Source organism: Bison bison, unplaced genomic scaffold, assembly GCF_000754665.1.
Source record: "Bison bison bison isolate TAMUID 2011002044 unplaced genomic scaffold, Bison_UMD1.0 scf7180017864491, whole genome shotgun sequence".
In the NCBI taxonomy this organism is placed as follows: domain Eukaryota; kingdom Metazoa; phylum Chordata; class Mammalia; order Artiodactyla; family Bovidae; genus Bison; species Bison bison.
In genome coordinates this window covers 25,017,358-25,027,999 of record NW_011495050.1, presented here as the reverse complement: position 1 = coordinate 25,027,999, position 10,642 = coordinate 25,017,358, and the positions used below count along the sequence as shown (strand labels likewise).

Genomic DNA, 10,642 nt, shown 5'->3' with positions numbered 1-10,642 from the left:
AAGTTAAATTTGAGGGAGCTGGGCTGGAGGCTGGGACACTAGTGGTGGTGAGGTGAAAGAGGAGCAACTCATGGTCCAAACAGAAGGGCACCAGAGTCTGATGTGAGAGGTGTAATGTGGCAGAGCAGAGGCCTGCTTTCAGGTAGTACTAAGGAGTAAGAGTCTCAGTATTTGAGGACTGATGGGACCTGGAGGATGAAGGAGACAGAGGAATCAGAGATGACCCTAAGCTTTCAGGAAAACAGATTAATTTGAAGACTTCTTGCAAGTTCTTGGTGATAGATTTTGACCTATAGCTGCTTCTAGTGTTCTGCATTGGCGACTGATGTCTAGGTTAGGTTTTGGCTCATTAGGACTCTGTCACTCACATTTGTTAAAAGAACTTGAACCGTAGACCCTAGTGAAGCACTCCCCTTGTATGATTTTAATTTTGCAGTGGCCAATGAAAATTTATAGAAACTTGGCTTCGTTTCTAGTGGCTCCAATCCAGATGCCAAAATTACCCCATTGCTGGGACACCCCTTGGGTGGACCATCGAATCTGTTATTCATTAGAAACAGCTGAAAAGCATCAACAAAATTCCTGTGACATGCCAACAATAACGCCAGTCAAATTTCAAGGTAACTCCAGGTTTCAAAAAGTTATGAATCTCAAAGTCCATCTAGCCAAGCCTTTATTTGTATTTTTACACATATTTATCATGTGAAAAAGCTGGTGGCTATCTTACTTTTCATAATTGTCCATTGCTTTCCTTAGATTATGAATTAAGTTCTGAGTTCTGAATGTTGGTGGAGACATACTTGTAGATCTGTAGTCAATCACTTTAAAGCGATGGTACAGATTCAGTCTGGATGGTGGAACCAGAAGCGGAGAGCAGCCAGCTCAAAGGGTCCATTGTGTGGGGCCCATGTTGAAAGCAAGAATTCTCTCATAACTGCAGTGCATTTAAAAAGGATTTTCCAAGTAACAGTTACTATTTTAATGACATGTTAAGCTTCCAGAAGAACTTGATTCTCTAGTTTGCAAGACTAAAGAAATGTGCCAAATAATCCATGTTGATACTTGGGTTTTTACTGCCATATTTCATGACTGCCTGGCTGAAGCTATAAAGCAGTAGGTGCCTGCCTCCTTACTTTAGATAGTTATATTTAGCTACTGCATCTGGCCTTTGTTGCTAAATATTTTTTTTTCTTGTCCCTGTAACTGTGCCATCAAATTGAATCCTCAGTGGTCTGGCAGTTTTTGAATGACTTCTCAGAAGCTGTGAAACCCTGTCCTAATCAGGAAGATTTGGGCAAGACTTGTGGTGTGAAAAAAGATGTCACATCTTTCTAAATGAGACAACAGGATTATAGAACAGTTACATAGCATCTTCAGAATTTTTAGGTGAAGAATAGTGAAATGTTTGGTAATGAACAAGTCCTATAAATCGAGACATGGGCAGTTTTCACATTCTTTAAAAGGATTCAGTACAAAGAAGGAAAGAAAACAAGCTGACTTTTTGTGGCTCTTGGGAGAAGTTACATTAACTATTTGTTAAAAATTGGAAGTATGAAAATCATTGGCTCCTAAGAATTTTTTTAATAAACTGCCATCCTTTGTATGATGTCAATGAATGTTGTTTAGCCACATATCAAAATAGTTTTATGAAAAGATAAATATGTGTTTCATTAATCCCAAGGGAAGCTTTCTAAAATGTGTTTTTTAAATAAATAATTAGTGTCATTTTGTGAAACTCATGACCTGTTAGGATGGGAAAGAGACAACAAAAAAAGACATCTTTGCAAGCAATTTGTGGTTTAATAGCAGCTGGTCAAGCGAGTTGAAAAACCTAATGAGTCGTATATTAAATGTTTTGAATGCCTTTTCTCTTTCTTGGGAAACTGGCTAACCCCTATAGTCTTTCTCCCATAGCAAATGGCTCTGAAACTTTGATCTTTGCAAGCCAGTTTGCCAGATGTAGTGGATAGAGCGTGTGTGACCTTTTGTGTGCCAATTCAACCTGGCTGATCGGAAACCACGCGTTAATCTTGCATGACTTTTATTTGTAGGCATTACTGCGGAAGTTCTGGTGGTGACCTCTTTCGATGAACTGCAGAGAAGGGGGCCAGACGCAGAAGGGAAGATCGTCGTTTACAATCAACCTTATACCAACTACTCTGCAGCAGTGCAGTACCGCATGGAGGGGGCGGTGGAAGCTGCCAAAGTGGGGGCTTTGGCATCCCTCATTCGCTCCGTGGCTTCCTTCTCCATCTACAGGTTGGTCATTGAGTTCATTTGAAACGCTTTAAAAAACCAGGGTTTTCCATCAAAGAGAAGCCCTTCCAGAATAAAAACAAACTAGTCAAGTGACAATACTGATTGTTCATGGAATTTCCCCCCATTCCACATTTGGTCATTTGTTTGTAATAACTTCTTTGGCCTTTTCAGGATTCCAAGCATCATTTGTGCATTCCTTTAAAAAGTTTTCCACATCCACGATGATCCCATAACATTTCTTATATAACCAGTATGTTTTATGTATTTTCATTGGAGGGAGAGCTGAATTCACGTCTGCATTTCATCAAAGATTCCTAATGACTTCAGAGGAAGCCAGACTTTTTTCCATTGTTGTTGCTGCTGCTGCTGCTAAGCCGCTTCAGTCGTGTCCGACTCTTTTGTGACCCCAGAGACGACAGCCCACCAGGCTCCTCCGTCCCTGGGATTCTCCAGCCAAGAACACTGGAGTGGGTTGCCATTTCCTTCTCCAATGCATGCAAGTGAAAAGTGAAAGTGAAGTCACTCAGTCATGTCCGACTCCTAGCGACCCCATGGACTGCAGCCTACCAGGCTCCTCCATCCACGGGATTTACCAGGCAAGAGTACTGGAGTGGGGTGCCATTGCTTTCTCTGTCCATTGTTGCTAGAGAAGTGAAATACAAATAAAGTGGGTAACTTGATGGGGGCCATCTATGGTGTAGAGGAAAGAGTTGAGGCAGCAGAGGACCTTGGATATAAATCTGTTTCTAAAGAACTAAGAGGTCTTGGGAATGTTCTTTTTTTAATTGAAGTATAGTTGACTTACAGTATTGTATTAGTTTCCGACATACAGCAAAATGAGTCAGTGTTTTTGCAGCTCATACTCCATAAGTTATTACAAGATAATGCCTATAATTCCCTGTGCTATACAATATATTCTTGTTCCTTCTTTATTTTATACATAGTAGTTTATACCTATTAATCTCATACCACCTTGGAATATTCTTAAAACTCTTTGGGCCTCAGGATTCTACTCTATTAATTGTTGATAATTAATGACAATACTTTCACAAAATTATTTTGAGATTGAGGTAAACTTATGAAAGATATTCAGTTTTCTATAAAGGTCTATTTTGAGGGCAATGGAAACTTTGTCTTTTTCTTTGTATTTCTGATTGAGGTATTTGCAAAGCGCTTTATTGACCCTCAGCCCTGGGAGGAAATTTGGCATTGCAGTGGGTAAAAGTTCTAAAAACTGACCTGGAGACATTGAGTCAGTTTAATAGCTACATATGATAGTGTCACGTATCAAGGATAAAATATTTGAGAAAAATGGATAAAAGAAACCCCATTTCAGTCTTGTAGCTTGGTCTGTTTAAGATAAAAGAAACATGCAAAAGTAACTGCAAACAGGGTTTATTTGGATCTCAAGACTAGATCCTTAGTATCTTTTGTAAAGGAAGACTTTTGTATTCTGTACAGTTGTTCTTTGGCACTGGAGTCACAGCTGCTTGACCTCAATTAGCACCCTGTGTCCTTGAAAATAACTGAGGAGGCATCAGAGCCCAGTCAGAGTTGTTCAAAAGTGCGCGGAAAAGGAAAGGGACATTTTCTTTTACAGGGATAAGATATCTTCCCAGGGGAGGAAGTTGGGGCATGCTGAAACCACTTGTTTTCAAGTTTTAAGAGAGAAAACCTAGTTACAGTGATGGCATAGTGCTTAAAATAATGCTCTTTGTAGAGTCCTTAAAAGTTTGGTGACTAGTGAAATAACGATTGGGCCATATTCTTTCAGATGGTTAGTCTTCCCAGGGGGGAAGTCCTGAGATGGATAACTCACTTCCCAGAATACTTCAGTCACTCCTTAGAATAACATGCTCAGCAGCTTGTGGCCATTCACCATGGTTTCGCTGGTCGTGAGACCTAAATTATGGGGCTAGTCTGTTGCTTTGTGAAACTGGGTAAATGCCAGAAACATTTATTTAAAAACTACTACTCATAAGACTAAAAAATTCCCAGATGATTTAATGCACACCAATTTTCCCGAGTTCACTGGCCTTTTTTTTCTTTCCTGGTATAACAAAGACATCTGGAAACTCAGGCTGTAACCTAGATGCACCAGAAGAAATTTGTCCGGCAAAATTAGCCTGTGTCATTAGCCTCTAAGATTTGGGGTTGCCAACATGTAGTGTGTGTTCAAAAGGCATTTGCTTAATATTTCTAGATCTAGACTGATTATAATTTTTTATTAATTTTATAGCCGGCCATATTTCAATGGCGTCTTAACTTTTATAACTCTATATATTCAACATTTATAAATACAAAATAACTTTGCTATTTATGTAGAACTTTAGACTCTTTCACATATGTCGTCTTTCATCTTATTTGTTCTGACAACAATCCAATGGACCAAGAAGAGGCCTTATTATCCCTATTTTATAGAGAAATAAAAGTTCAGAGAATTCAACATTTTAACATGTTTAAGTCTTGCTTCTTGAAAAATGAAAATCAAAGTGAAACACACTCTCTCTTTCTCTCTCCACTTCGGGCTAATTGTTAAACAATTAGATTTTTTAGATTTTTTTTTTAAAGAGTATTCTGTATTCCAGTCTGTAATTCTTTATCCCTCATTCACTCTCCAGACCATCTTAACTTAGCTCTTCTTGACTGAAATGGAACTTGCTAAGGTCACAAATAGCTGCCTAATTGAATATAGTGGACATTTTTCAGGCTGTCCTCTTATTTCACCACTCTGAAGCGTTTCTTACTATGGACTGCTTTTTTCACAGTCTTTGGCATCTGTGACTTCTTTCTCATATTCTTTTTCTTGCTCCTCCCCTCTTTCCCACTTACCTTTTTCCTTCCCTGTTTCTCTGGCTTCTCGCTATGAGTATTCTACCAGAGCCATCCCACCCTGCTTCTGGCCTCAGCCAGCACCTGTGCCGTGGCCCTTCCCAGACTCACCTCTCCTGTCCATACCACTGCCTGAACTCTAGGTCCACATGTTCAACTACCTGCTGATTCATCTTTTGGGTGTTCCATAGCTATCTCAATTTCTTTCTTTTTCAAAATTGAACTCATTCTTTCACATTTTTCTGCTGCATTTTCTATCTCAATGCCATCTCTTCTGCCTTCTAAAGTTCGATGGTTCTTTATTATTTTTTACTCTTCCCCTATCCATCATTTCTAGTAGCTACTACATCTCCTAGGTTCTGCTTTTTGTCTGTCATTTTAGCAAATACATACTGTCAGGAATCACTAAGGCTTCCCCAATGCAGCCCATTTCCTCAAGGTTTCATGACTTTGCAAATGCTTTCTCCTCTGCATCCTTCTATTCCCTTTCTCACTGTCTCACACTGTCCTTTAAGATTCGTTTTAAGCACTTCTTCTGAGGAGCCCTTCCCAATATCCAGCTTCGGCTCAGGTAGGCTGCCTCTTTTGGGTATCCCATGTCATGCTGTGCATACTCTGTATCATGTTGTCTTGGAGGTGGTTTGAGTTCATGCTTTAGTGTGGTAGATCAAGTGTTGTAAGGCTCCCCTGGTAGTTCAGTTGGTAAAGAATCCGCCTGCAATCCAGGAGACCCCAGGTCTATTCCTGGGTTGGAAAGACCCCCTGAAGAAGGGACAGGCTACCCACTCCAGTATTCTTGGGCTTCCCTTGTGGCTCAGCTGGTAAAGGATCCACCTGCAATGCAGGAGACCTGGGTTTGATCCCTGGGTCGGGAAAATCCCCTGGAAAAGGGAAAGGCTACCCACTCCAGTATTCTGGCCTGGAGAATTCCATGGACTGTATAGTCCATGGGGTGGCAAAGAGTCGGACACAACTGAGCAACTTTTACTTTCACTTCAAGTATTGTTGTAACAAACAATTTAGCCACTTGACACTATAGGAATTTCTTTCTTGTTCACGTAATAGTTCCAAGAGAGTGTTCAGCAGGTGGCCTTTTCTCCCATCTTGTGGCTCCATCACCTCTACGAAATCAGAGTCCTCGGCAGGGTCCCTTGCATCCAACTGGCAACTAAGAAGATGGAGAGAGAAAGTCAATAATCACAGGCGAGGCTTTCTGTGGTCATGCCTGGGTATGACATACCTCATTGCTCACATTCTATGTCCTCAATGCTATATGGAGGCTGGGAAATTTGGTCTGTCTTCATGCTCACTGTGAAAGGAAGATGAGTTTGGTAAACAACTGTACAGTCTTCAACTGTCTGACTCTACACTAGACTGTAAGTTCCAGGATAACATGGATTAAACACTTTACCTCGGTATCCCGATCATCTTGTATAATATTTGATACATAGTAGCCACTCAGGAAATGACTATTGGAGGAATCAACTTGTCTGAGTTTATGTGATCAGTGATGGCAGATTGCTCTTACAACAAACCAGGTGACCCAATCTCTAGGGCTCTCTGATCAAACTGTATAGCCTCTGTATAGTGAATTTACAATAACTTGAACTTTTAGGGCACTTTGCTCTGTATTTGGAGGAAAATATCCAGATGCCAATATACCAGGTTATATCTTTTTTTTTTCTGTTACCCTTGGCTCTATGCCAGTGGGTTATACTGGATTCTGTTTAGGAATAGTGTAGAAATTAGTAACTTTGGAGAAGAGAATAGAAGCTATAATTTGTTTCTGCTTGATTTAAAAATTAGAGAATTTCCTAAAGGACAGGCAATGTGTTTTACCAACATCTTGCCTTAACATCTGTCAGTAGAGTTAGCAATATGTGTCAGCCATTTGGAAGTACAACGGCCACGTGGTTACATGAAAGAGGTCCTCAAAAGGCAGCCACTACTTGCTGCAGCATTATCTCTGGGCTTTTTGTCATTATTTCTCTGTGTTCCCGTTATCAGTGTTTTTGTGTTCAAATTGACTTCAAAGAGAAGATCTTCCCGTCATTGATGCTTTTATAATGACTTTTCTCTTGTTCAGTATTAAGTATCAAGTGGGGACTATCTAATAGGGATTCTCATTAGATCTATTTTAGTTTTCCTGTGTGTAAAATATAGTTTGCCTTGTCATAGGAAGACATTTTACAATAAAAGTAATTATAAGAGAAGCTCTGCAGAGAAGAGCTGCTCTATGGAATCATTTGCCTTACGTTATTTCTCAAATTAATCATATTTTTTAGTAAATGTTTATTGAGAGCTTACCTGTTACTCAGAAGTTGTCAGGCACTACGGTTGCTAAGATGAATTAGACATGTTTTTGGTTCCTCAGAAATATTCTATCTGGCTAAAAGAGAGGAGAGTAAGCTTAAAATATGTATGATTAATGTAATATATTTTATATTTAGTGCTAAATGCATGATTGGGAGAAGGGACCAAGATAAGAAATTGACATTTATTAAGCATACTTTGTTTATACTTCTTAGAAGACTTAAAAATTTTGTTTTGATTAATTCTTTATACAACCTGTGGAAATAGGTATTATTATTGCTCTTTTTTGGAGGGAGAAACAGGTTCAGAAGGGCTATGTAACTAGTCAAATTACACAGCTAATGAAAGAAGCAGGAGTCATACTCAGAGAGGCTCTGGCTCTGAAGTCCATGCACTTTGGATTCAACCAGCAACTTGGAGAGTTAATGCTCTAGAAGTCTAGAAGAAGCAGCAGCGGTCTGATGGGGGCTGGCTACATGGAGAATGTGGGTTCTGGGTACTCAGTGAAAAGGTTGAACTTGAACAAGAGATCGGAGCTGGAAAGACTTTCTATACATGATCAAGGCAGGAAAGTGGGAGTGCTTGATGCATTGGGTAATATTTAAGTAGACCAGCTGGCCTGGAACAGGGTTTCATGGGAGATCAGAGAAATGTTATTTTGAGGTGAGAGGAAGAGACCAGCTTTATGAAGAATCCAAAGTACCAGGTTAAGGAGTTTAAGTTTAATGTGGAGGAAATGGGGAATCATTGATTGTGTTAGAGTTGGAGGTGACATTTTAGAGCATTGTTTCTCTAAGTGTGGTCCCTGGAACCTCATCAACCTCAGTTCAGTTGCTCAGTCATGTCCGACTCTTTGCAACCATGGACTGCAGCACGCCAGGCCTCCCTATCCATCACCAACTCCAAGAGTTTACTCAAACTCATGTCTATCGCGACGGTGATGCCATCCAACCATCTCATCCTCTGTCGTCCCCTTCTCCTCATCAGCCTCACCTAGGAGCTATTGATATGCAAATTGTTAGGCTCCACTTGAGACCCATTAAATTAAAACATGCTTGGGGGTGCGGTATGTGGTTTAAACAGCCCTCCAGGTGATTCTGAGGTATGTTAAAGTTTGGGAACTACTATTTTAGATCAATTTGCTGAGCGTAGATGATGTGCTTTACGAACGTAAGGACACTGATCTCCGAATGCAGATGTGAAGTAATGAGGACATGGCTGGTGGGAGTGGAGAGGAAGAGGCAGCAGAAGGGTGTTGGGCTGTACCCGGCAGGCTGTGTAACTGCCCAACCGTGAGACTGAAGCAAGAGCCCCGAGAGAGCAGCAGCCATCAGCAGTTTATTGGATAGAAGATTTTACAACTCGGAAGCGGAGTCCTGGAGTGACACCCCACTGCGTATGGCAGATAGCAGGCAGGGTATGGCAGCAGTTTTTGCTTCTTGGGATAGAGGAGAGTAGGGGGAAGGGACGTCAGGTTGGCTGATGGGAGAAACCATCAGTGGGGCAGGAGGCAAACGTAGGCAAGCACGACTCCAATTAAGCTTTATGATTAAGAGAATTAGATAGTCATGAGGGTGCATGTTGGTGAAGCAGGGACTGGTTGACCAGGGGATGTACAGAGAGCAAGAGAACAGCCATCTTGAGCGGCCTGATCATACAGAAGGGTAATGAAAAAAATATCAAAACTTAAGGACAGGTTGCATTTGAAGGGAGAAAAGATGAGGAGTCAAAGTCAACAGTAAGTCAAGGATTGAAAACCAAGGGTTGAATCTGCATTCAGTCCAGCCCAATATTTTAAAGTCATGAGCTTTATGTTAAAATAGGGTTTTGTGGAGGTGACATCTTGTATTTCTGTAAGGTAAACTGCAGCCTCGTGGGTTAGCATCAAGTCCTTTTGGCTGATGGCCTGTGCCTTCTCCGGTCTACCTCAGTTTCCATTTCCCTTCGCCCAGCTTGGGGACTGAAGAATGATGAGAGACACTGAGGGGGAGAGGGAGCCCATAGAGAGGCAACAGAACCAGTTTGGTTCCTAGAGCTTTTGAACTTGAGGTGGCTGTGAGATTGTCCCAATAATCTGGTTTTTATATTTTGTAAGAAAAACAGTTAAGCATTTCCATTTCTCTATTATCTACTTTTTGGATCACCCAAGGCAGTTAAAATTCTAGGCTGGTTTCCTTGCAGTGCGGTATACCTTGAGACCTCTGCCTCCTGCTCTCAACGTGTGAGCTCAAGAATGCAAAATAATTTTTATATTAGACCAAGCAAAATATAATTGAGAAAGAAACTCTACTGAGGCCAAATCGTCCATTGTACTCCCATTGCCAAATATACATTTTTTTTCCTAGTTATTTTCTCCATTGCCCAAGATAATTGAACACAGACTGTAAGTTTTAATCAGCTAAGGAAGCAAAAAGGCTCTCCTTTCACTCTATTGTGAGAAGTGTATCATCATACTGGGGAAGAATTCATCGAGGTGGGAATGAGCTGATGATAGAACTTGGCTTTGTAACTACCACTGGTTTATGTTTTATATCACTTGGCGTTTGTGTGCGGTATTGATAGAGTATAGAGAAGAGGAGGAAGAGAAGCAATCCAATTTGAAGATGACTGAGAGCTGATTAAACATTCGGCTGGAGAGAAATATGAGTGAATCCAGGTGATGTTTATGGAATGTCAGAGAGGGAGAATGTTGGACCATCTGGCGAGCGAGCTGTGAGGAAGTATATAAATCAGTGCCTATAATGATACTTAATTAATACAGAGTCGATAAGTGGCATAATTGAAGCAATGGTTGGGCTACATTGTAGCGTTTAATAGCTTCAAAGAGGGTTCTGATTAAAACCATTACAATTTATAAAACATTCTTCATCTTAAGAAAGCATCTTGATGAAATTTAACATGAACATTTTTGTAATCAGAGGACCAGTCTCAAACATTCATAGCAGAGGTGAAATGTCTTAAGAGGTCTATTTCCGAAGATTATTAAAAGCCAGTTTATCCTCAAGAAAGTAAAAAAGCTCGTCTCCCTCCCTTTGTTTTTTAGTGGGAGAAAAATTAATGCTGCTACTTTACACTTAGACTGTCTTGGGTTTTTGATGTCCTGGTGGTTTGCTTCTTTGGCATGACCTTAGCGTAATTGGCTATCAAGCTTGACTTAAGTTGTTTTGAAATATTTTTGCAACCTAGGGGGCATAGGTGCCACTGGTGATTACAAAATAAAGAGAGTATCACCATGACT

At 40.5% G+C, this 10,642-nt stretch overlaps 1 protein-coding gene across 2 annotated transcripts in view; it reads left to right on the top strand.

The window, feature by feature from the left end:
- Positions 1-10,642, top strand: part of CPQ (carboxypeptidase Q) — a 561,149-nt gene that overhangs the window by 193,711 nt on the left and 356,796 nt on the right. For both annotated transcript variants that reach the window (XM_010863545.1, XM_010863546.1), the window contains exon 3: positions 2,052-2,259. In XM_010863545.1, the coding sequence (XP_010861847.1) occupies positions 2,052-2,259 (208 nt within the window). The remainder of the gene's footprint in view (positions 1-2,051; positions 2,260-10,642) is intronic.